Consider the following 27,829-nt stretch of genomic DNA (forward strand, 5'->3'; position numbering starts at 1 on the left):
AAGCAAAAGCATGTGCTGCTGATGTTTTCCTTTTATTTCTTCAGATGTTTTTGTTTCCTCGTTTGTATTCTGCTTTTGTTCCAACAGCTACAGATGAGGACAAAATTATTAGTTGCACTATGAAAATTTCAAAAGTATTTCCCAAGAGCTGTTAAACAGAGCATGGTATTTGTAACACAGCTTTTTCAAAGGTCTTATTATGGATGCTTACATTAGTTTAGAAACAAAACTGCCAGGGTCAAAATTATTAGCCCTCCTGATGCTAATAGTCAGTTGTGTATTGTTTTTGCTGGATAACAGTCTGCAGTCATTTGTTGTAGTTCTCAGCAAGTCTCACATGTCACCTGATCATTCTTCTTTGACAAATCGCCTCCAGGTTTGATGGTCTCCTGGCATGAACCTTGGTCTTCACTTCACCCGACAGATTTTTTAATAGGGTTCAAATCAGGGCTTTGAGCAAGCCAGTCAATAATTCCCTTTGGTCATCTGGAGATTGTTCTTCATCAGGAGGGATGCATGCTTTAAGTTTTCATCATGCTGGCCAGAACCAGTTTTGTTGCTGACTGCTTGGGGTGTTTTTTCAAATCTTCACACATCTTTCTTTCTTCATTAGCCCTTCTGCCTTCATAAGATTCCCAGTTCCAGATGAACTGATGCAGCCCAACGAATAATACCTCCACCACTGTGCTTCGCTGTGGGGACAATGTTCTTTGGGTTGTACACCTCACCCTTCTTTCTCTGAACATAAGCAGCATCTTTATGGCCAACGAACTCTAGTTTAATCTCAAAAGAAAAAGAAACACCTCCAGTCTGCATAATCTTTCTCCAGGTTGTCCTTAGCTTATCATCTTCTTTGAGACTACAATTAATCACCAGCTAAGTCATTCACTAGTGTTACTGCATTTATTCTGTGGTCTTTAGACACATCTCTCTTTGAATCTTGATACTGCTTTCTCAATTGAGAGCTCAAACCTTTGGTGAAGTTTTTATACTATGCATAAATTAGAAGATAACCCTCAGTTTTAACTTGATGTTACAAGTTTTGTTATGGTTCATGGGCAGTGGACACAGTGTTAAGAATTTTGTAGGTTCATGATTTATTTTTAGGTTTTTGATGTGATTTGTAGGTTCTAGTTCTCTGTTATTTAGTCTTGAGAATAGTATTATTTCCCATTGCTTCTGAGTTTTGTCATTTATGTGTCTGGTTATTAGTTCCTTGGTTTGATGCTGTTAGTTCCCTTTTGTGTCCAGTCAGTCTTAGGCTTGTCTCTGTGTTTTGTCCCTAGCTTCCCTTGTATTGCCAAGACAGCAGATAATCAGATCCATGGGTGCTAGAATATAATTTGACGAGTTTATTATCCAAAGAAAACATAGGAAAACTTGGAACAATGAGCATGGGGAAACAGGCAGGCTGGCAACTGAGCAAAAGACACAAGATTAAATTAGAAGGTGGGGCAATGGGGCCCAGTGACCAGGCAGGCAGATCAGAGAAGATGGAGAGTTTAATTCATGGAGTGAGACAATCTTTACGAGGAACAACAGAAGATTTAGTCGCAGAAATATTCACGATGGCCGAATGGTAGCCTGACAATACATTAGTAGCTAACCTCTTGTGTTATTATCTAAACAGTTAACAGTCATCTTGTGCAGCTCTCAGCAGCTTCTGTACTCCTGCTATTTTATTTATTTTTTGCTCAGTTGCTCTTTGTTCTAGATCTCTACTTATCTTTCATCTAAAAGTAAGATAATATCCATATATTTGGCAAATTATTTTATTCAAGCAGCTGAAATTTAATAAAAGTAACTAACTGTAAAGATTGACCCGACACACTGGTATGTTGTTCACGTTTGAGAGTGTTAATTGCAATATCACACGTGTGACGTCTTTATGGTTCGGCATCCGGTCCGCCAACTTTCGATATAAGAGAAGAACAATGCTCCTGAACTGCCTTTAGGTTTGGACATGAGACTCCACTGATGTTGGCTGGTCTGCTCTGGTCTGCACTGAACAAGTGCAAGTGTTTAGAACACAAGAAGACTACACTGAAGGGAAGATTGTCCAGTTTTAAATCAGGTAAGATTATTGCTGGTGAGATAACAGTTACTGTAAACTGTGAACCATGCAAACCTTCTCTAGCAGAATCCAAGAAAGAAAGTCGGGGAGATGAAAATGAACACATTTGGCATCTTTTTAAATTATTATCTAACAATTCTTGCAGGAGTGTGATTGCTCCTTTATTTCAAGACAGTTTTCTCCCATGGGAAACCTTAACTTTTATTCTATAGTGTAGTTGAATCTTTAAAGACATTGGGACATCATTAAATGTTGTTCAAACTTTACTTCCTGAGATTATGATGCAGCTTTTTGTTCTCTTTGCCTGTTAAACCTTTTAATGGGCAACTCAGCCTTTTCTAAGCTTTTTCCTAATTCACTGTTAATCAGTTTTATTTATATAGTGCCAGTTTGCTTCAACAGCTGTTTTAAGGCATTTTATATTGTAAGGCAAAGACCTTAGAATATTAAGAGGGAGAACCTCAACAATCCGATGAGGCTCTATGAGCAACAGTGTAGAGGAAAAACTCCCTTTTAACAGGAAGAGAAAGGTTTGAAAGAGAAAAGACAAAAAATGAGCACAAAATCTTCACAGGGACCGATGACAACAAACAACTGAGTCAAAGTTTTACAAAATACAAAATTATCACACAAGTCAGTTAACTTTTTAATAATCTTAACAAGTATAGGTTCACACTCTGTTTATAACTTTGTGTTATGTAGTTTTGTACATATTCTGTGCGTGCAAGGCAAAAATAACAATGAAGGTAGAAAATAAACTCTCCTCCAGGATAAGAGGAAGGCTCGGGTCAGACATCACAGGGAGGTGAACTGAGGTCTGCTCTTATAAAACACACACACCATTCACCACAACCACCCTGAGAGAAACACAACATTTTCCTCTGATTATATAGTTTTGTTTTTAATCTAGTGACTCTGGAGAAAATTATTTAGCTAAAGGAGTGATTGAATGGATATACGAATATAATATATTCATGTGATCCCACAAAAATGAGTGAGCAGAGCTTTAGTGTCCCATGTATTCAGCTGGAGATTATAAAAAGGCTTAATGTGAAAACAAGGCAAAAAGAAAATTTTTAAATGAGAGACTAAAATAAATACTTGTAATAATTTTCAGTGCATATAAATGTGAATGCTTTTTTCCACCTGTTTGGAGATACTTGTACAACCAAAATTTCTTTTTAAAAAATCAATACAATTCAACGTATGATGCCAAACTCTGAACAGCTCAGGTCAGCTCACCAGTAAACCTCATAGGGTCAGCATTAGGTGGTATTTTAGCCAAATGGAACACAAACATATTTTCAGAAACGGGAAGATACTAACTTTCAAATCTCTTGTAAATGTATAAACTTACTGTTGTTCTATTCCATTTGGGTACAAACAGTGAACTTAATCCTAAGTTCTAAATATAGTAGCACCAACCACCCGATGGATCTCAAGAGGTTAATTTTTAATTTTACTTGTACTTGACTAAAAGGTCTTGTGCTGTACTCCTGATCGAATGTTGTTAAAGAAGAATTTCAGCTATCCTTACGTGTCCAAACTAAAGATAAGGCTGAACCGACATATGACAAATGAAAAGAAATTGGGCATGACAGTTGTATGTGAACACTGCAAAAGAAAAGTATTTCTGTTTTATGCATTTGATTTTGAACAAACCTGAACACTTTTAGTTTATGAGGAAATCCAACTCGTATCGTTCTTGACTTTTGGAGGACGAAATCAAAGAATTAAAGTTTGGAGTTCATAGCAACATTGCACAATGCCAAGCAGTTTTCACTGGGCACTACTGAGGTCCTGCAGAGATGTTACATGCTGTGTTGTGCACTGCATGGAAAGGGGAAAAGCAATAGGAATAGACTAGGCCATTTTCACCTCCAGACCCTCCATTTCAGTTGTAAAGGATTCACTTCTTGTGCTTACTTAGAAATGAAATCTAATAAAATACACAAACATACAAAACAATTTAGACATACCCAAAGTACCTTTTCCTTGTAGTTGGGCTTAAGCCTGAGTCAGACTAGAATAAAAATAGGATGGCCTTTTTGCGAGCAGAAAAACACAGTTGCTGAGAGACAGCACTGTTTTTTGTTTTTGCTGCCAGCAACCATTTGAAAGTAGTTGCTGTGAAGTTGAACATACAGCACCCTTCTCTTAGTCACAAGGCACAGGTCGCCTGTTGGGAGTCAACCTGTCTCCAGACTTGCAATGCCTGTCGTCACACTCAAATAGTAAAAGGTTTCCAAATAACACTGATCTAATTTCTAAATGCAGACAAACTGACACAGGTTACAGTCAGTCGGATGATGATCAACACAACTTGTCTGCTTCACCAAGTGGAAATATAATCTAACGAATCACACAAACCTGATTTAGTCAGGTTTATGGCCCGCATTTTTCTGCAACTTGTGTTGAATTTAATGCCAGAACAACATGCCTGATTTTTGTGTGATAGCTGCTGCTATGAGTGCTCATTTGTTTGGGGAGATGTTAGCAGAACAAGTACACAATCAGCACAGGATCAGCTTAAAGCTGCGAGCCAAGAGCCAGAACGTTGGCTCTGTCCTGTAGATCCTTACTGAGTTGTCATTCTGAGCGTCGAGAGCCAAGCCCCACATGTTCCTGCATTCCAGTGCTTTAGTCACATTTTTACACAGAGACCAGTATACAATGAAAACATTTTGTTTCTCTGCAGCGTGCACACTTTGCTTGACAGGTGCTATTACATAGATTCATGTATAAATGTTACAATACATAATACTGACTTTAATAATAACCTAGAATTTAACAGAGTCTGCAGAAAAACCCAGAGAGTGACACAGAAACAGTATCTTCATTAACACAGATGGATCAGGATCTGACAGTAAAATATATTTTGTGCTCTTTACATCACACATTTGCGCTGCTATGCATAGATTTCAGGTTTAAATAGTTTGTAATAAACCGCTTTTCTAGCTAAACCCTGCACGCCCCTGAGTGTTGGTCCTCAGGGCCCACACACACAGTTCTATCAGAAGAGCTCACTTTTAAAACAATCCTATTGGTTCTTCTATAGTCCCCCTTTATTTCTCTGTTTCTTTCTCTGTTTTCAGAGAGAAACACAAGAGCCAAACCTGCTTTTACACTGTGTTATATTTGTTAATACATTACTTGCTGCCACACTTTTGAGCAGCAAATTTGCACCGCTCTTACCAAAATTCTGATCATTGCTGAAATGAAATAGCTGCATCTTTGTTTGTTCCTAAATGTATAAATTGTACATTTGCCACATTTATTTACTCTGATCGAGTCTGTGGCTGAGAGTCGGACCTCCTGTGTATGGATTCTGCACAATCCATGAACTGCTTATCAAGCTGACTGTTTAAGGTGGGCCGCACCTCACGTCATCATGTATTATGCCTGTGCTGCAAGTGGCTAGTCCATCCTTGCATTTGGTATTCCACTACTTCACTGAAATTTGCAACACTTAGCAAACAGATTTGCAATTTTTGCCAGTTTATAACAGGTAATTGCCATATTATTACAAACGAACTGCATGTAAATGCTAACTTGACCCCAGCTGATTATAGTCTGACTTTTATCTTATTGCCCTTTTATCACTGTCTTAATGGACCAAAGCCACTTTGAAGATGTAACTCACTACACATGGTTACAGACCTGGTGCCCATCTTCAAAGACACCATTTGAAAGGCTTGACCACAAGCTGATTGCACACAGATCCAATCACTCTGGTGGCTCCGAGGCCTCCAATCCTAGCCTAACTGTAACTGAAACTAAGCTTAACAATAATGATCACATTAAGTATTGTCATATAGATCAACTCAGCAAATGAACCCTATTCACGGGTTTATAGCAAAAGTGGTGTTTGCACTGATGACCAAAAATCAACAACCGTATATAGAGTTGCATACATATGTCAAGCAAACTACAACCAGAAAAAAATATGAGGATTTTGAAAATATAATGCAAATTAAAAAACTGCTTCTGAAGGGAAACTCTGACTTAATACGCTGCCTTCGTCATGAGTATCACTGCCTCTTCATTAAGGCACGTGTAGATCTGACTATACAATTGCTTTTTATGTAAACATGCTGCTCAAATTTATTCTTATGCTGCATGAGACCTTACTCTTTCTGTGGTCGTTAGGAAAATAAGCAAAGAACAAATATGAAAACAATGTTTTATAGTCTTGATATCTTTTCTTGAACATAACGAACGAGCATGTTAGGCTTGCAGAAGTTAACATGCTGATGTACCCCAGTGAGGAAGGGACCACTATGGCACAATGCAAACCCACAGATTAAACCTACCTCACTAACCCCAAATCCTGCTTCATGGTGGAGGCCTCTAATGAGGCATCTCCCTCAACTTCCAAAAAAAGGATATGCAATATGAGATCTTAATCAGCAGAAGTTCGGTAGTATTAGTGACTAATTACTTATCCCCTTGGCATAATCCAAAAGAGGTTGCCTGGACTCAGAATTTACAGTGTGACCAAGTAATATGATGTAAATAATGTCTCTAAATAACCTTAGTCACAATTAGATATGAAGTACAAATGTAGTTTCCAGAAACCTAGTCATCTTGTAGAAGGTGACAAAAAGGCAAAGTAAAAAGACATCTGCTATCAGCATGGAGTTTGTAATTCACTTTGAAATCATAACAATTTTAAGTAGTTGTTATTAATGCGCCTGACATGGTGTAATCAAACCAAGTGTGGTGTTGTGGTACGCTCAGAAATGTCTTGTTAACAAATTTAATGTTTTTGTGGAAAGTGCATGAAAAAGATTTCAGTCCCGTAGCTGATGAAGCTCATTTCAGACTCTTAACGATGTGTGCAGGTTGATGGAAATGAATTTTATAGGTGACACATATTGTTCAATGCAAAGATGGATGTGATTCAAAAATAATGAGTCTGCAGCAAAATAACAGGATGAAGTGCATGATCATTTCTGACATCAGATGAGAGGATGAGCTGTCAACACACTGATACACTCAGCAGACACATGGTTGGTGAACATGTGCCCAGCTAGCTACAGCTAGCGGTCAGTACATTTAATCTTTGGGGTAAATTTGCACAGACTGCAATAACAAGCCAGCAATGTAATCCATGTGCTTCCACTGTATATATAACTAATATAAATCAAAAATTCACCCCACAGAATAAATGCACCAACTATACAGAAGCTAGCACGCAGGGAGTCCGTACCATCTGGGTGTATCATACCTGATACACCCAGGTATGATACACGTGTGGTTCTCACACGTTTAACGAGAACACTCCGGACATGAGAGCGATTCTACAGGAGAGTACAATAGTGCAAGGAAAATCATTCATAATTGGATACAAATACCAAAATGTGCAGATATACTCATTTATGATTACTCTTGAGGAATCCCATTAGCCATTTGAAATTTCAAAATGCTGACTCTGGTGGGAAACGTTACATTTAGAGACGAGGACAACTTATTATCAAACGACGCATGTTTGACCATGTAAAAGTTAATCTTCGAGGTTTGAAGTCATTCTCTTTGTAACTTATGTAAAGACACTTTTAGCTGTTTCCTTTTTTTGAGCTGCTTTATTAAGTGGTTGGCACAACAGATGGATTCATATGTTTGATATGGCACCAGGTTCATGCCAGATGCCCCTGCTGATGCAACCAGCACTAGGAGTACTCCCAGAAGCTGGGTTTGGGGATCTTTCACGTGTAAAGTGAACGTGTTAACCACTCGCTGGCTTATACTGACTTTTACAGAAAGGCAAGCGAACTGTAGCCCTACCAACCCTCCAAAAAAATCTAAATGAAAAAGTAATAATAAATAAATAAATAAATAAAGCCTACTTTTAAGAAGGCAAACAGAATTAGATTAAAACAGCTTCTTGCTGTTGCTTGACTTCTTCACCTCTGCTCTCCTTCATGGCACTAAATTTGTAACATTTTTTTTAATCTAATGATTTTTCAGAAAAATGTTCCCCATCAGTGTGACATGGATCAGTATTACCGCCGCACATGTTTAGGGTTGAGCAGATTTTTTTAAAGACTATATTGTTTAATCTACAGTGATGCATCATATTCTACAAAATCACAGGTTTACAGTCTGCCCTGTGAGGTCCACATAAGCTTTTAGTTCATTCAGAGATACAGGCTGACATCTTGATTTATTTACAAAAAATACTTTATTTAGAAAAACAATTAGAGCTGGATTAAAAGGCCTGATCGCTGTGTGACATGGTTAACTGCCAATATCTAGAGCAAGATTATATATTATTCTAAGAAGAAAGTGCTGCATTAACAAAACAGCTGGTTATACTTGATCTGATATGATAAAGGATGGCAGGTTATTGCCAATAAACAAGCTTAAACAGCTTATGTTAATGTGTCCGCCGGCCGGGTGACATTTATTATCAATATTATCTGTTTAATACTTCGATTGTGTAGAAATTGCAGCTTTACTGCCCTCTTGAAATTTCCCACAAAGTGCTGTTCAGTGTTTTAAATGTCAAAATAAAAATTCTGAAATTTACCAGTGGGCAGCCACGTTGGGACCAATTTTAAAATTCAAGTGGTTAATGGGATTTTTCAAATTAATGGCTCCACAAGAACAAACAAACAAAGGTCTAGTGACTGTGATTTTCTACTTATCTGCTGCACTAAAACACTCACACTACTCTCAGATACGCCCTCAGTTCCAGATCGCAGTGATGTCTCAGACCTCTCCCTCCTAAATGTGTTTTCTGCTTAGGTAAGTCAGTCTGTGGATGCTATTCAGACAGAGGGGGCTCAGTTCTTTGGTCTGCTGCCTCTGCCTTCACTGTGTGATGTTTAGAGATGGTCTCTTTCTCTGGTGTGCTGTTTCTCAGATCCACCGGGCTGGGGACCTTCTTCTTGTGGGATGTAGGACTTACTTGGGGGACGTCTGAATATCCAGATGTGACTGGGATTGTGCTGAGGGTCTTTTCTCGAGGTGCTGGGGAGACTAGTAATTTATCTAGAGTTTGGGGCAATGCTGGGGCTGTGCTAGTGCTATTTTTGTGTGGGGGCATCACTGGAGACTTTTCCGGTGTTCGGGTCTGTGGTGGAAGCCTCTCTTGGGTGGGTAAAGCTTTGTCAAATGCATGGCTGGAAAACTGGGTTGCATCTGCTTCATGTAGAGCTTGAGCTGTAAAGGAGGGACACCCTGAGCCTGGGCTTTCACCCTTTCCTTGATGGGGGTGCTTGGTTTCGGCTGCTGTGCTTCTTCCTCGTCTTTCCTGCAGCTCCTCCTTCTGGGGAATGCCCTTCTTATCTTTATCAGTCTCCCTTCCCATGTCACTGGCTGTGAAGATGAATGATATAGATTAATAAGTAAAACAAAGAAGGAAAAGGATAGGCCAAGAAGGTTAAATTATGAGCATGACTTATGAAGACCTCTCTGTCCTTCTCCACTGGATGGATCTTCAGTGCAGGATGGCAGATCACTTCTGTTGCCTCGGAAACGGATGGGTGACCTCTGTAACACTGCCTTCAGCTCTGAAAAAGAAGGGTATGAGGTTTAATAAAGAGTCAATCATCAATTATCCCTTTCTCCAGGAGAGTTGTGGGAGAATACCACACTTAACCTCACGGTGACGAATGGATGAAACATTTTACTCAAAGCCTCACACAACGCAAACCATCACACATTCATACATGGACTCTTTTCTAAGCCTGTCTAACAATCACACACACACTCTGGATACATCGGGGCAACTCACAGTTCAGTATCTCTGACATGCGGACTGGAGGAGCCGGACACTGAAACTCTAAATGTCAGGCCCACATCAAACAAGACGCACAAAGTAACATCAGCCTGAGAGGTTACTATGAATTGTGTCTCTGGCCATGAACACTCACTGGGGTGATAAACTGAAAGTTGTTGACTCGGACATTTACACTGTGGCCAGAGAGGTTCTAGTAGACACATTAATGTTGTGTCGTGACAGTAAAGTTGACCGAGTATTTTTCCGTTGTCTGGTAACTCATTCAGGCAGGATTGGACACAAACATTGTGGGAGTGGGATTTAAAAACATAGTCCAGTGCAGGGCTCTAGTATGCAGTATAAAATTTGTATGTTTGTTGTGAAAAATGCAGTGTGTGTCAATACTACACAACTACTTATTACTACTCCTGAAATTAAAGCACAGGTTCTTTTTCAGTCCATACAATGGATGTCATGTTTCAACAACACTGAGGAATTTACTCTTATAATCTTTTTTTTATTTTAATCACACTTATTTGAATATTTTTCATTTAACCAGTTGTGGGATTTCCTGTTGCTAGCATTATTTTTTCACAGTTTCATCAAACACTGGTGCAAAGCCTCACCTTGTGTCATGGCAAAGGCATCCTCATGGACAGACACAGCTCTACGCTGCGGAGGAGGCTTCATGTGTTGACGCGGCTTAGGAAGACTCTCTGAAAATACACACAATCATTTATTTACACTGACTTGGATTCCAGAGCTGATTTCTCTTTAAAACACATTGAAAGTTGTATCAGAACCACCACAATTCTGGTTAAATTTCTTTTAATAAGACAGGTAAGACATACCCTCTGTCACTGATTGTGCTTTTTCAGCGCGATCCTGTGTACCGGGACTTCTCCAGAGAGGTGGGACTGAAGGAAGCTCCTTTCTAGAGGACACGTTCGATGTTCCACCCTGGAAACCGTCCTCGCTTCCATTCTAGGAACGTAATCACCAGATGTTCATTGACACAATTTTTTCTCTGTACGCCACCATTGATTTGAAATCGGTGAATCAGTCAAGAAGGTTTAATTCAAGGGTTTAACAAAAGCACTGCATCAACAGCTATTTTTAAATGCAGTCCTTCATTTTCAGAATGTCAAATATGATCAGACAAAAAGGTGTTTTTCCTCTTAACAGAACAACATGAATGTGAATCATCACCTAGATGCAGCTATCAAAGATGTCGAACAAAACGCAGTAATTTGCAAAACCTGCCATAAATCTATGGCAAAAGCAGTACCACGAATTTATTTCACCAGCTGAAAAGTCATCCACTGCATAAAGAAGAGTGTTTTAAACTCTGCATGTCAGCGTCTCCCCACACACCAAAGAAAACCTTAAATGAACCAGCTGTGACACCTGCGACTGTTCTTGGTCAGTCGTTTTTAGAGTCACTGTCTAGGCTTATGTTTCTGTAATTTGAGGTCATCACATTTTTTATTTCACAATTTTTATATCATAATCACAAAAGAACCCCTTTTTAAAAAAACAACTGAATTGTCAGTTTGAATGAGTATACCAATTCAACCATATACCACTATATGGTTGACAATAACATTTGTTTTGGGGGGTTATTTAGACATCGTGATGTCTATAGTGATATTATATTTTTCTCATATCGCCCAGCCCTACTTAGTTACCTAATATATAATCAAACAATAATAGCTTTGTATACAGTCTCACCTTCTGAATGATCTTATTGCCAACAATAAAATGAAATATATTACCTGTCTTGTAGTCTCCTCTGGCCTGCCATCATGTTTTCCTCCTTCCAGCAGCTCCACTGGGCTGCTGGAAGGAGGAGCAGAAGAGGGACGAGCTCCTCCTGCAGCAGTCAGAGTGGAGAGAGGAGGTCTGGCTGAGATGGCAGGTTTGGGTGGCAGGGGGCCAATAGGATGCTCTGGGAGGGCGGGCTTTGGAGGAAGGAGAGGATCTGGTCGAACGGGGTGCAGAGATCTGATCGGATGCCTGGGATCAGCTGGGAAGCAGGGTGAAAGGGACATTGCAAGTGTTCCCAGTTAGTGCCCATAGTTTGGACAGATGTTTAAAAGGATGTAGATTATACACAGAAAGCATGGCATACTAGTACAGAACTTCCTGTGTTCTCATATCACAGGCCTAGATACATCAGACTGGTTACACTACAGAAGACATGTTTATGATGTCACTCACTGTCCAGTGTCCCATGTCCATCAAAACTAAAACCTCCAAAGACTAAACTTTGCTGTTTACATATAGTACATTACAACGTGATATCCAGACTATGTTAAACTTTATTATAAAGCATTGTAAAGTTGTTCCTTTAAATACATATGACGCTGAGGCTGGGTGTGGTCTGTGGCTCGGCTACAGGGGAGAGGTGGGAAAAAACAAACTGTGTAAACAAGTTCACTCTGTAAGTAAGGACACTTGAGCCACATCGTTTGTGCACATCCCTGACCCTAGCACGTGCTGGGTCCCTGTAACAGCTGAACAGTGTTACAGTGGCACCCAACATCCCAACACATGATGTTAGACCCATAGCCCGTGCAGCAGATGCACGTCCTGGCTCAAATGCACCAGGAGCAGGCAGCCGCACAGCGTGAGCAGCTGACTCATGTACAGAGTTCTGGTAAGATGCCAAGGGGGTACACGGCAGGCTATGGTGGACTCGGGCTACACGCAGACCTCAGTCCACCAAAACCTGGTTCGGCCGGGAGTGTTGTTGGAGGCAATATTCATAGAGGTCAGATGTGTGCATGGGGACATAGACCGCTAGAAATGAGATACAGTGGCAAATGCATAAAGTTACGGCTGCAGTTATCTTCCACCCGACACATCCCTTAATTCTGGGACAGAATTCCCTGTGCAAGCGGATATTGCTTCCAGTGGATTATGCAGCTCGACATCCTGAAGCAGTGCTGCTGCACACCTTTTCTGCAAAGGGTGTGGCACAGGCACAAGTTCACCTCATCGGTTGTGCATGTCTGACTGTGTGCTGGGGTCCTGTAACAGCTGACAAGTGTTACAGATCCATATTTCAATTTTTTACAAAACACGTGAAAACTGGTCGATCATCACTGACTTCTTCATGCTGGTGCATTGTCCCACACAGCAATACTAGGGGTGGGGGAAAAAAATCGATACTGTGTAGTATCGTGATATTTTGTTTGCTAATAATGTATCGATACAGGGACAGCAGAAACTTCAGAGCATGTTGATCCTTTTTCTGAGCAAGAATCCCGACATTTTTTTTTTTTTTGCTGAACTGGCTCTGCCAAGCTATAGATTGAGATTATAATTTATATGTAGACATGAGCAAGGAAATATTGATACCTGATGAAGTGGACATAGTCCTGGGCTTCATGTATGTGGGAGGTGGTTCAGGTTTGTCAAGAATAGCACCTAAGGGACAGTGACATGACAGTAGAAGACAGTGAATATTGCAAATAATATGTGAATCCTACAGCTTATCACACAGCTCTAGATGGCAGATCTTAAAACATGGATTAGTAGTGATGACTCAAACAAAATAAGAAGAGTGATGGAAAAAATCAATATTTATAAAACTATATGAAACACTAAGTATAGACTCAAATGTTCTGTTAAAGAATTAAACTAAATTTGATTTATAACCATGTACACTAAAAAGGTTGGAAGTGTGTTACTTAATCAGAATAGTTCAATTTGAGTTCAGTTCAATTTTATTTATATAGCGCCAAATCACACCAACAGTTGTTTCAAGATGCTTTGTATTGTAAGGTAGACCTTAAAATAATACATACAGAGAAACACCCAACAATTATGTGACCCCCTGTGAGCAAGCACTTTGGCTACAGTGGGAGGGAAAGTGGATGGTAAGTTATAAATGACAAATGGACTGGCCTTTACATAGTGAACTTAAAGGGCATTACACTGCAAACAACACTGACTTGCACACTGACAACCACACACACAAACACACTTATAGAGAACATATGCAAAAACACTTACCATCAGAGTTGGCCTTTCTCAGCTCTTCATCTTTATTCTGTAAAAGAGGAATTAGTCTTATTTTTGTTTTATGTGTTTTTGTGTAGCCAGATCTTGCTTGAAAAGGAGATTTGAATTTCAAAGCCCTCCTGGTTAAATGAAGGTTAAATAAATAAATAAATAAGATAAATATGAGGTCGTTGGGATTTTACTGTTCACCTTTGTTTTCTCTTCCAACCATTTTTGTCTATTTTGCTGGTTTGGGTCATTCCAATAAAAGCAGTGAAAACTTAAAAAAGTTTAAACCTGTTTTTCATTGTAGTAACTTTATTGTACTCTTTAAAACAAAGTTATAATTTAACGTCATACGATGAAAACTGACCAAGTTACTGGTTTTCAAAGTGCACAGGTATGGGCTGGAATTTGGTGCTTTTTGCTCTATATTTTCCAGCATTTTTGAACCAGATTATCCACATAAACATATTAGGGCAGAAGAACACAGGTCACCTACTAATCAGAAGGTCCCCATCTGCTCCAGTCTACATGCCAAATATCCTTGGGCAAGATACTAACCCTGGTTGCTCTCTGATGCATCCATCAGAGTGTAAGTGTGTGCGAATGTTAGAAAGTGCACAGGAAAAAGTGCTTGTGGTGTAAATGAGACAAGCTGTGTAAAGCACTTTGGGTGTTCAGATAGAGTAGGAAGGCATTTTCTCAGTGTCAGTGTGAAAACTGCCATTACTGCTGCTTTCTATTCCTATTAATAGCACTAGCCTACTACAGAGGAGTGGAAATGTTTGTTAAGTTAAAGGTAATTTTAGATCTACATATTTCTTTGAATCATAAAACTATGATGATATACTATTTAATTACAAAAATACTGGGACACTGCCTGCCTGGCTGCCTGGTAGGATGGTGACAATACTCAGTCAGCCTGTTATGGCTCAGGGGTAAAAACTGTGAAGTTTCCACACTCATCTGTAATGTACATTTAATGAGAGTAGACTCAATAAATATGGAAAAATTGAGATATGTGGTTTTTCTTAAGACATTCCAACCTATCATCCATTTTCTTAATCAATCACTCATTAATGAGATTGAATCCCTTTTGTTTTCTGGCAAACTTTCAAAATGGGATGTGGGAGAATGTGTGAGGAGTGTGTTTCTCACAGTTTAAAAAGATAAAAAATGAAAGAGGTGCGATAGTCCTGCATATAAAATATTTAAGGCAAACAATGTTCAGATTAATATGTTTACACACACATCCGCACTCCCCCATTTACCTGGCTCATCTTGGTTTCAGCAGGTGGAGTTTTGGCCACGCCCATTCTGTGCAACATCACCTGAAGCTTCTGCTCAAAACTAGATGTGCTCTCCGAAGCATGTTTCTGAAAGACAGTACAGAAACACTTAGAACAATAACTGTTCCCTCTCATACACACAGGCACTGGCTTGGTTCCGTTGGTATTATTTGAAAACTGTCAAAATAAAGATTGAGAATAGAGTAGATGTTTTATGAGAATGGGCATCACTGTGTTAACACACGAACACAGCAAAGACGCGACTGTGTTGTTGTACTGGTCATATCCAGGCGACGAAAGTGATAACGTGGTAAATTTATCATAACAACAGGTAGAACTTTGAGGAAGTGTTTACTCTGTATCAACAACAAATAGTATCATTTACAATATAAACTGGGAGCAGGTCAAAGAACAGGGAAAGGTTCTACCTTAATATGCTAAAATTAGACTTAAAACAAGAGAAATTCAAAATAAAGGCTTGTCTCTGACATTAGCTTTTTTAGAAACCTTGGTTCCCATAGAGATTCATCTCATAATTTACTGTTATTATGATGTTACAGGTATCACAAGACTGACCTTAGTGGGTGTATCCTTGTCATCAGTCTCTAATCCCGTCAACAGTATGAGACTTTGGCTCTTTCCCTCTCTCAGTGCCCTCTTGGTCACTTTTAGTCTCCTCTCTCCATATGGAGTCCCTACCAGCTGCTTGTCCTGCTCAGTCAGAGTGCGAGTGACCACAGGACTGGGCATGCGAGCTGGCAAGACAGGAGCTGCCTCTTCCTCCAGATTGGAAAGTACAGTAGTCGTGAGATCAGGGCTTGTTGTGATGGTGGGATACAAGGGAGTGGTCTCACTGGGTGGCATCATCATGGTTAACGTCTGGGCAGGCGATCTCTTTTCCCGCACATCGCCTGCAAGATGTTGGCTGGTGGCGGAGATTCCTTCTGTGGTGGTGGCATCATTAGAAATGTTAGCATCCTCCACTGACCTTGCCCCTCTCTCCTTCTCTCTCTCCTTGTCCCTCTCCCTCTCCCTCTCCCTTTCTTTGGCCTCACGGAGGGGTCGAATGAGGTCTGCAATGGAGGTCCTTTTGACCTTCACCCCTTCTCCTCCTCCTCCCTCTCCCCCACTTGCCTTGGTGGCTCGGGCAACTCGAGCCCTCTTGAAGGCGAAGAAGTCACCAAACTTTTTCTTGATATTTTTGGTGGGAAGTGTGGTGGTGGTGGTGACGGAGGAAAAGGTGGATGGAATGGAGGTAGAGAGGGGTGGAACATCAGTGGATGTGAAGGACATGTCAGTGGATGCATAGGGTGAAGTGAGAGTGGTGGTAGAGGAGGTGATAATGTCAGACGTAGAGGACAAGGGGGTTGAGACTGAGGGGGTGGAGCTTGACTCTGGGGGAGTGGCTTGGGCAGGGTTTGACTCCTCCCACTGGCCTTTTCTGCAGCAGGAAAACAGCAGAAAGAGCAACAGACAAGAAGAGACATTCAGTACTACAACTACTGGTACAGGACCAAAGACATGCTGAGCTCAGGCACACAGCTAACATGCATGCAAACATCACACAGGGCAAAAACAGCTCCTAAATGACTGACAGATTGACAAAAAACCTGGAAGCTACGCCTGGACTTCTATGTAATATGCTTAAAATTTGCTTCACTCGTTGGTTAAATAAATACATATATTAGTTCAATCATGCTTCTGGTCCTGAGTGGATATGAGCCCGGTCAGGTGTATGTAGTTTTGTCTTTACTTAGGGAGAGTTAGCTTAGTATAGAGAAAATGAAGGATGCTAACACCAAAGGGAAAGACATTTGTTTAAAAAGTTCACACCTGCTACACCAACATAACATGTTGTTGTCAACACAGCAACAGAGCTGTTCTGACCTGGTGCCGCTAATGCTCAACTATAAGGTTGCAGAAGCCTGGGTTTGAGTCCATCCCAGATCATGCCCTCCATATTATCTCCACATTATTCCACGTTGCTCTCTTCCTACTTTCCTGTCTACTGTGTAAAAGCTAAAAATGCTACAAACTGCTGTTCCGACGTGGCAATTCTGGTGTAATGGCTCTTATATGGTCTTAATTCAACCATGAAACGGCTGATTCTTACATTTACTGGAAGAGTCTATTTTTTCAATCACGGATGTTTACATTAAGCCTGAGTAATAATTCAAATGTAAATCGCACACACGGAGTGGTCAGGAATCAGGCTGGGTCAATCTGATTTACTGGTGAGAGTACTGACAGAAATTTGCAAAACAGTTCTATTTTCCCCCATATTATTATCCATAAATCCATATTATCCCCATATTATTATCTCTACATCCAGAATAGAATTTGAAATCCTTCATCAAAACTAAGCACTAAGGACCCAGTCCTATTATAGACCTCATCCTCAGACTCCTGTACAGTGGTAACAGCTTTGGTTTCAGACACCCTCTCTTCTTTAACATTAAGCTTATATTTGGGGCTGGATCATATGACCCTGAACCACCAACCATAAACCCGCAGTTATGCTGTAAAATACACAAGCACAGGACTTCCCAAGATGAATGAGAAGCACTGAAAATATGTTTCTGACCAAAAATGTCTATTGTTACTACAGCAACCATACTCCAAGTATCCCCTGGAGAGGCGGACATATAATACTACTAATAATAATAATGATAGTTACAGTAGTTGTGGCATATACAGTAGTTAAGGTAGCATGTAAACTCAGGGCTTGAGTTTTGTATGTGGTAACAATGCACGTTACACAGTGTAATAGTTACACACTTAATATCTGCACATCCTCTACAGTGAAAACAACAAAGTTTTACTGTTTACAGTTTAAAGTACAATGTCAATCACACGGTCCAGAGACTTGCAGTTAGTGGGGTCAGATTAATTGGTAATTCTAAACTGCCCATAGGTGTGAATGTGAGTGCGAATGGTTGTCTGTCTCTATGTGTTAGGCCTGCGACAGACTGGCGACCTGTCCAGGGTGTGCCCTGCCTTTCGCCCTATGGTAGCGGGGATAGGCTCCAGCCCCCGTTACCCTGATAAGGATAAGCAAAAGAATGTGGATGGATATAATATATTGTATTATTACAGTCTGTTGCTGTAACCACATAATTTCCTTAGGGATTAGTAAAGTATTCTGATCCTAATGTGACACAAAATAAAATCTTGCATGTGTACAAGTCGATTCAGCTGCCAGAGCTTTGACAGCATGTCACAGTCTCCTTCAGTGAATAGAGCTGCCTCAGGTGTTACCATGTTTAAGAGGCAAGTTTGGATTAGAGGATATTTAGAGAATTGCATCCTGACTTAAGACCAGAAGGGGCTCTAGTTACTATAGGAAAATCTCGGTAGACCCCATATACATTGAGGTCCAAAACACTTGTAGGCAGTCTGTGATGGTATACCCTAAAGACATATCTCCATTTGAAGGGAAGACTGGAGTGGGGGGTGAGATCATCATTGTCCCCGGTTTCATAAGGATTCCCACGGTACAAAATTAGTAAGATAAGGCTGACTTGCACAGCAGAGTACAGTACAGAAAGGATTATGTTTTGTTTTAATTGGCTTTGTTTAGCCAGTTTTATTTCACTCCATTAAGTGTGGATGAGTTGCTGTCCAACATTTAGTCCATATTCTAATCTCCACACTTTCTCACTGCCTCCTCTCCTCTTCGTTATAGCCAACATTAGCAAAGTTTCCACTGACACCCTGTTGGCCAAAAGCATTAGAGGCAGTCGGTGTTAACCTGGGCACCATATGGCTATGATTAAATATGCCTGGGCACCTTGAATAGTCCGTATATTACCAAAGCACAAACCTGTAGTCATGACATCCCATTTAACAGCTGTGAAGAACACAGCCTCATTACAACCACTTCAGCAAAAGGAACATCAGAAAGAAATATCAGCTGTCTGTGAACAGTAATTAAAAACACTAAAAAAAAGAATCTGCTATGAAGAATTTAAAGGTTATTGACCAGCAGTCAGTGGATGGCTGAAGAAAGAGCACCACCATCCCTGTATATGGATGGGAGACTTGCCCTTTACATAACCTGTCATGCCATTGCCCCACACCAGTTATATTAAAAAACAAAGACAGTGAAATACAGTTGAAAACCCCGGATGTCATGATCTGAGTTGATTGTGTTGTTCTCTTTCCAAAACTCCATCTCCTTAGAGACTGTGTCTGCTCCCAGACCACCAAAAACAAACCAAAAATTTGCAAAAAACATTAAAATATCACAAAAGAAGAACAATATTATCAACAACTGCACCAAAAAGTAAAACAGTGAAATGTGGATTATTAAACATTATGTCTCTGTCTTGAATAAATAATGGATCAACACACCGATTTACTCTGCCTTACAGAAACCTGGTTAAAGCAGGATGATTATGTTAATTTAAATGAATCAACACCCCTGGGTCATTCTAACCATCAGAAACCTCGAAGCACAGGCCGAGGGGGCGGTGTGAAACTCTCTGAATATAACAGAGTTTCCTTCACTCCAGCTTATTAACCAACCAAAGACCCAGAAAGTTTTATTTCATTTAAAATACCAACGCTTAGCCTTATCAACCCTAGCTGGATAACCTGAAACTGGAAAACGTATTTGCTGTTATCTATCGTCCACCTGGTCCTTACTTAGAGTCAGTGGGTCTATCTGATCTCTTAGACTTTTTATTTCATTTAGTGCTCATCTATAAAATAATCATGTGTGCTTACACTATGACTTCGTCATTACTGCCCATAGTGTTCGTATGGGAGTCAGATGAATATTTTCTGTGTTACAACATTGTAATTATATGTAATCTCTGTAGTAGAACAAAATGTCTACTGAGTCAGGTTTGAGATTATCAAAGGATGAAAAATAAACAGCCATAGTTCCCTGACTTGGGATTCAAAGGGTTTTTTTTCCTCTTTTCTCTTTTCTGACAGGTTGTCCTCACAATTGTCTCTAGAATTTAAATACCAATGATCTAATCAAAACAATAGCAAAAAACATAGTTTGATGATATTGTGAAGTGGAGGGGATCATGGAAGGTATAGTCCTGAAAACAGCTTTAAAAACATTCAACTTTGTGATGTTATGACAATACTGTGTGCAGTGGGTGCCTAGCGTGAGTAATAGGGAAACAAACAACATTGGCAGCATTAGTCCAAGCTCAAGGAGCAGCACTTCATGCAGACTAAAGAGCTGTTAGTGTGCAGCTTATAACATTTATAGGGTCACTGATCGTCTGTACCTGTAAGCCAGCTATATGTCTTAGGAATATATTACCTAGAATGTCAATATAGAGAATTTAAAGATTTGGAGAATTTAAATTTTTGAAATTCAGTTTACAGTCTGTTTAATACTAATTTTCTTGTTGAAATTTGTTGACTGAAAAAACAACACAATAAGGAAAACTGTCATAAAGCTAATAACCTCGGGTTGTCATAATAACTTTTATTTAATCTCCTCCTTATCCTTTCATTCAGCTCCAGAAAACTGTGTGTACACCTCAGTCATCACATGTGGTGTCTGGTATTCATGTACAAATACTGTGTGTGTGAAATGTTGTGTGTGTATATGCATGGTTGTATGTTTGTATCTGACTCAGGTCAATGTATTTATTTATGTATTTAATTATATATAAGGAAGCCACAGTAGTGGTTGCTAGTCTTCCTGGGGTCCAAGTCATCAAGTATAATCTAATAAAACATTACACAATAAAGCAGATGCAAAGATGTCCACATGATTTGGCTCTTACATCCACAGTAAGGTTTTACAATTGTAAAAATATCAGCATGCAAATATCAATAACATTGAGGCACAATACAGACGAATCAAAAACAGGTCACAGCATTGCCCTCTTACAATATTTACAATAATTCAAAACTGTGTAAATGGACTTTAAATTTTTTTTTATTACAAATAGTAGCTAGTTCTCTAATTGCATAAAGCAGTTTGTTACACTTAAAAGATGATCTAAATATAACAGAGAGTTTCAAAAAATTAGTTTTGGCTTGAGGAATAACTACATTTTTTCTTAAAAATCTTGTAGCATAATTGTGTATTTCATCTGGTTGACTTTCTTTGATCTCTACTCATTTATCCTGATCATCATCATCATAACTCCAGTTGAGCACTGCATTTTGGTAATAGCCAAATTAACATTGTTGACCGTAAAACAGAATTTAAACAAATTTTTCAGCAATACTAAATTTGACAGTATACGATATACTGCTGAAAATTAAGTAGTTCAAATTTAAGTTCAAGTTAATAATTGGTGAAGAGTAATGCATTTCTTGTGCATGTGTGTGTGTGTGTTAGGTCAACTCACAGTGCATAGTCAGGGATGATTTTTTTGGTGAAGAACTCCTCCACTCCTTCATCCACTCTGCCCATCTCCTCACTAGCTTCATTCTCCACCTTTGACACCGCCTCCTGTAAGCAATACAATATAATGTACAGTATGCAAACCATGCATTGTGTGTAGCTGTGCTTGCATTTTCATTCTCCTCACTGTCAGACAGACACCAGGGATTTGAAGCCTTGTAAAAAAAAAGGATCATTTTTGTTGCCACCTAGTGGCACATCAATAATGTGTTAGCTAAAAAACAAACAAACACATTTTCTGTTAGAAATGAAGTAAGCTAACAAATACTAGGAAAGTCAAGCCGTATCTTTCATGTGGACTTTCCACAGACTGGTTGTTGCACATAATCTGTACACTGCCTCCATCTGACCACTAAATGCAGACACACAGAGCCTGGGGTGGAGCGGACAGCGAGCGGGCTTAGCAAAGTTGCCTCCTCGTTCAAACCTTCACGTTGGCTGGGGCATTCCTCTGTGCAGTTTGCATGTTATCACTTCCCTGGAAACCCTCTAGGTTTCTCTTACAGTCCAGTGACATGCAGGACAGGCCTGCATGTCACTGGATTGTGAGTCACTGGGTTGTGATTCTAAATTGAACATTACTATTGATGTGAGTGTGTGTGGGAGAGCTTCACAAGTAGTGGACTGAGGCTGCTGTCAGAGCATCAAGAGCATCTATGCACAGATGTCTTTAGGAAAGGGGTTACAACTTTTACAATCCAAGTATCAGGCCACTCCTGAACCATAGGCAACATGAGAAGCATCTTTACCTGGGTTTGACTTAGAAATCATGCTGCTAGAGTGTGGAATACGAGTGGAGAGGCACCGAATCCAAGAGGTTTTAAGTTCAGTGTAACATTTCCAAAGCCTACGATGATTTGGAGTGCCATGTTGTCTGCTGGTGTTGGTGGTGGTTGGTCAATACTGTTTTTATATCCAAAATCAACACAACTATCTACCAGGATATTTAGACCACTTCATGCTCCCATCTGCTGACAAGCTTTATGGACATACTGACTTCCAGCAGGGATTGCCATCTGTCAACGGTGCTGACTTTCTGTGGAATTAATATAGACTATATAAAAGCTTACATTTTGAATTAAATGACAAAAAGAACCCCAAACAAACAAACACTGGAAACAGTGAACATCGAATGTATCTCTTTTTGTATACTTTTGCAGCTTTTATCAGTTGTCAGCCTTTTGGCTAAGATCAAGTGTTCTTATCACTGTAATATCTGATAGGCGCCAATTCGAGGGCAGCATATTAAGCACTTCTTCCGTTCGCTCCACGCATCAACCCGGTATTGTCGCGTTTCTGGAAACACTGCCCAATTCCCACAATTTCACTGTACATGCAGTTTGACAATCAAGGGTTATTCTGCTCTTTAAATTATTTTTTAAAATCTTCAGTTTTCCCATAAACCAATCAGATCATCACCTGTTTGTTTCAAAGTCTAGCTAAAGGGTGAAGTGAATTTATCTGGAGTATGATGGAGCCAGACAGAGAAATGCTGTTCACTGTGAGCCACATGTAAGAGATTTGTTCATTGTGCATTGTCATGTAGGTGACCATGTACTGTATTTACCACACTGTCATATTCAATCAATGGTTTTCTTCTCTCTGATAGAAGTCGTATCAAAACATCGCATCAAAATTGAGTTAAATTAAACTCAGTATCAACCAAACTCCTTTGTCATTGCTATTAGTCACTAAATTTCATTGACATCCCATGTCAATTATAGGTCCCGTATTGCTACTTTTCTTTTCCTGTGTGTAGGTCCCTGAATTCGTATCATGTCCTAGTCCCTTTTTTCTCTTTTTATTCACCTTTTAACTCTGCATTAATTTCTTTCTTAACTAAAAGAGTATAATTTTGCAAAGAGCTTCTGTTCCTCCTACTTTGATATTGTTACTGTAATTATAAGGATTATAAAGGGAAATCCTACCATGTTGTATGAAATGAAAGTACTGTCTTAAAGAAACATTCAGTACATTAGCACACTGCTGTAAGTTCCTCATCCTATTCAACAGTCTTGAAATGCATTCTTTTAATTTCCCATATATTCTAACTTTAGTGCAGTTCATGTAGTCTTGATTAAAATACAACTATGGAATCACTGTGCATTCCTATTGTAATCTAACATGACTATTCACTCCACACATTTCACCTATTCTGTTGAGTTTTGAAATAGACCGTTCTTACATTTGCTGTGAACTGTGCAATAACAAGCTGCACTTCAGGACAGCTCAAATTCTAACTAGGTCAAGCCCACTCTGCACAAAAAAATACTTACAATAGTAGGATTGCAGCAGTGTTAAAACAAAGTCTTTTTCTAATCCCTTCCATGTTGAAAATTTAATTTAACATTGTTCTTTCTGTACATTGTACATGTGGCAGCACATAGCAAAGGATTACCTTATAAAAAATACACTCCCATTAGTTATGCTGCACGAGTACAACAGAAAAGCAGCTGGATTTCAATGAAAATTTTTTAGACCTATAAGCTACACTGTTACAATCGAAGCATAATTCACTGCCTAACAACAAAGCTGAAAAGTAGCATTTTGGCTAATAGTAGCTTAATGTAGTGCAGGGGTGTGTCCAGAGGGAGAACGTGGGGTGGCACACCCCCACCCAAAAAGAGCATGGACATGTAATGGTAAACCAGTTTCTGCTCATTTGTCTTTGCCCCCTCCCCTCCAGCTTTGCATGCCTCCACCTCCTCCCACAAAACAGCTTGAGAAATCTATCCCAACAGCTAAAATCCAGTGAGTTGGATAAATACTATCAATTCGCCTGCCAGAGGTGGCTTCCTGGAAGCGACGGATTCATGTATGCCTAATCCTCTCCAGCAATCACATTGAGTATGTATGTTTGCATATTTTTGATGCTTTTGAGACTCTGTTGGTTCTTGGCTAAAACACAATCTCCTAATTCACTGGGCTTCCCAAAAAGTAATCAAGTCTCCACTCCCATGACATGTGTCTACAATCTCCTTCTCCCACAGGTGAAGTGTCTCCTAGGGTCAAGTTTCAGACTCTTGACCTATTCACTGTTCCATCCAATTACCTTGGGGAGGTCTTCTAAAATGACCTAGCGCTTTACTTTACCTACTAGTCGCGTCTACAACCTCTCAAAGGCCAAATGCAAGGAAATGGAGAATTACATTTATGACTCCTTGGCAGCAGGAATTATCCATCTATTGTCTTCCCCTTGAAGCTGGACTCTTCTTTGTGGAGAACAAGGCCGAGACCCTCCGTCACTATACAGATTTCAGAGATTTGAATCAGATAACCATAAAGCAGCTACCCTTTGACATTTTTTTCTTCTGCTTTTGAGCTGCTACAAGAGCCACTATCTTTACAGGCTGGATCTCCAGAGCACATAGTGGTCCACATCATAGAGAGAGATGAATGGAAGACATTCTCATCCCCCCAAAAATGGTTGCAAAGATTCCTGGAATTTACAAATTTTAATAGTTGTTTCATCAGGGACTTTGGTAAGGGTCTCCAACAGTCCTGTTCCAATGAAATCTGGAAGCAGAGGGCGCTTTTAGCCTCTTTTCCATTAGTACCTACTAAGTCGACTAGTCACGATTATGTCGACTATCAAAATCGTCGACGACTAATTTAATAGTCGACGCATCGTTTGAAGCTTTGTAAGATCCCAAAAGACGCAGGATTAGTAGGATTTAAGAGTGTAATAACGGACTGAAACAGAAGATGGCAGCACTGCATGTACAAGGATGCCAGCTGCCGTTAAACCCCGAAGAAGAAGAAGCTGTGTCTGGTATAGTAGCTGTGTCCAAATTCAGGAACCGCATCCTCCTGTGGCAGCATTTGTAGCCCGATTACGTTACAGCAACACGACGAAGACTGTCCAAATTCGAAGACTCCGACAAATGCGGCCTTCATTTTCCCAGATTTGAAGGATGGGTCGGTGTATAATTCGTGGCCCAACCTATCCCAGAATTCATAGTGCAGTCCAGCTCAGTTTCCAACAATGGCAGCAGCTAGTTAGTTTTAATATTACTCTTATTTTTCTTTCTGGGTCACAAAATAAATGTTTAACATATTTTCAGGCGAGAATGTAGCTGTGTAAACTTCAAATATCTGCTCAGTTTATCAAGACACCACATATTTTCAAAAGCGCTCTGACATTTTCGGAGACGTCTGTTACCCACCAGCTCTAGCCAGGGGCAAGGCTCATTAGAGCCCGTGAGAACACCGGACTCCCGGCAAATCGTTTTCAAACCCACCACTGTCTTTCGCTACTCAGGTTAAAGATATATAAGTCACTTAGATAACTTAAAAATGTTATTGTTTGGCTTTTTTCAGTATTTTATTTGTTGCTGAGTAAATCGGTTTGGCTGAGATTAAAGTTATAGTTTTTACACAGCTGAATAAACATCAAGCAGACAACTGATTATCAGAAGTGTGAGATGCTCGAGAATATACTCCGGTTAACTAATCGGTGACTAGTCGATTATCAAAATAATAGTTTGTGGCAGCCCTAGTACCTACTCAGATGTATTAGAAAAAGATAACACAAGTAAACACAAAATGTAGTTTCTAAATTAAGGTGTGAAAACCTGTGTGAAAAAGTGCTGGTTTGAGCCACCCTTAACAGCAAGAACTGCAAGCGTTTGTGATAACTGGCAATGTGTCATTTACAGCGCTGTGGAGAAATTTTGACCCACTCATCTTTGCAGAATTGTTGTAATTTGGCCACCCTGGAAGGTTTTTGTGCATGAACCACCTGCTTAAGTTCATGCCACAGCATCTCAATCAGATTCAGATCAAGACTTTGAATAGTCCTCTCTCAGTCTTCATTTTGTTTGTCTTAAGCCATTCAGCAGTGGACTGGCTGGTGTGTTTTGGATGCTGCAGATCCTGGTGCAGAACCCAAGTGCGTTTTTGCTTGAGGTCATGAACAGGTGGCCGGAAATTCTCTTTCCGGATGTTTTGATAGACAGCAGAATTCTCTGTTTACCACAGCAAGTCTTCAGGTCCTGAGGCAGCAAAACAGCCCCAGACCATCACACCACCACCACCATATTTTACTGTTGGTATGATGTTCCTTTTCTGAAATGCTGTTACTTTTACGCCAGATGTAACGGGACACACACCTTCCAAAAAGTTTAACTTTTGTCTTGTTAGAGTATTTTCCCAAAAGTCTTAGAGATCATAAAGATGTTTTCTGGTGAGACTGAGGCAACGCTTTATGTTCCTTTTGCTCAGCAGTGGTCTTACTATTAGAACTGTGGCATGCAGGCCATTTTTTTCCATCTCTTTCTTATGGTGGAGTCATGACACTGACCTTAACTGAGGCAAGTGAGGCCTGCAGTTCTTTAGGTGTTGTTCTGGGGCCTTTTGTGACCTCCTGGACGAGTCATCAATGAGCTCTTGAGGTCATTTTGCTTGGCTGGCTACTTCAGGGAAGGCTCATCACTGTTTTGTGTTTTCACCATTTGTAAATAATGGCTCTCACTGTTGGCTGGAGTCCCACAACTTTAGAAATGGCTTTATAAACTTTTAATGACCAAGAGCTCTCCATTCCTTTGTTTCTCATTTGCTGAATTTCCTTCAATCACAGCATCAAGTCTGACTTTTGAGGATCTTTTGGTCTACTCCATTTTGTCAGGCAGGTCCTATTTCACCTTCATTTAGAAACTGCATTTTGTGTTTCCTTATGTTGTCTTTGTCTAATATTTACATTTCTTTGATGATCTGAAACATGTAATAATAAATAAATAATAAATAATAATAAAAAATAGTTCAGAATCAAAAAGAAAAGTAAACATAATTTTAAAAAAATGGCATAAAATTTGGACAAAAGGTATAAACTCTATGGCAAGTAAGATAAATAAGTCAAATGAAAATAAATTAGTCCATAATACAAATAAATACAGAAGTCACCAAGAGCACTTAGAGAGTCCAACTCTCTTCAGCGGTAAAGGGACATAACAAAACTTTAATGTTTTATTATGTTCAACCTAAGACCTTGAAGCATTACGTACTAAAATGGTGTTTTTTATTATCTTTATCTATATGACTGGAGCAGAACTGGCTGAAATCTCTGGTTTGGTCTGTAAAAACTCGAGATTTAAGATACTGTCACGGTCCTGGGTCTTGGTCTTTGACCCAGTAGTTTGAGTTTGTTCTTGTCTTGTGATTCTTTGTTTTGAAATTAAGGGATTTTCATTAGTTTTCTGTATTAGTTAATCTTGAGCTCTGTTTTTCCCAGTGCCGCTGAGTTTTCATTATTTCTATTTCTAATTTAGATTTCTTGATGTTATTATGTGAGTGCCCTCATGTTGTATTATCCTTTCTGTCTCCAGTCATATCCCCATATCTGTTAT

General features: G+C 39.6%; 1 protein-coding gene across 1 annotated transcript in view; it reads right to left on the reverse strand.

Moving 5' to 3' along the window:
* Nucleotides 1-7,328: 7,328 nt before the first annotated feature.
* carmil2 (capping protein regulator and myosin 1 linker 2) overlaps nucleotides 7,329-27,829 on the reverse strand; it is a 65,068-nt gene continuing 44,567 nt past the window's right edge. Inside the window, exons 32-41 of the mRNA XM_085167392.1 lie at nucleotides 21,430-21,533; nucleotides 15,677-16,541; nucleotides 15,083-15,187; nucleotides 13,821-13,857; nucleotides 13,164-13,232; nucleotides 11,576-11,826; nucleotides 10,652-10,784; nucleotides 10,427-10,516; nucleotides 9,490-9,591; nucleotides 7,329-9,397 (exon numbers count right to left, since the gene is read on the reverse strand). Coding sequence (XP_085023518.1) covers nucleotides 8,844-9,397; nucleotides 9,490-9,591; nucleotides 10,427-10,516; nucleotides 10,652-10,784; nucleotides 11,576-11,826; nucleotides 13,164-13,232; nucleotides 13,821-13,857; nucleotides 15,083-15,187; nucleotides 15,677-16,541; nucleotides 21,430-21,533 — 2,310 coding nt within the window. The 3' untranslated portion in view covers nucleotides 7,329-8,843. The remainder of the gene's footprint in view (nucleotides 9,398-9,489; nucleotides 9,592-10,426; nucleotides 10,517-10,651; nucleotides 10,785-11,575; nucleotides 11,827-13,163; nucleotides 13,233-13,820; nucleotides 13,858-15,082; nucleotides 15,188-15,676; nucleotides 16,542-21,429; nucleotides 21,534-27,829) is intronic.

This window comes from Neolamprologus multifasciatus, chromosome 7 (assembly GCF_963576455.1).
Source record: "Neolamprologus multifasciatus chromosome 7, fNeoMul1.2, whole genome shotgun sequence".
Taxonomy (NCBI): domain Eukaryota; kingdom Metazoa; phylum Chordata; class Actinopteri; order Cichliformes; family Cichlidae; genus Neolamprologus; species Neolamprologus multifasciatus.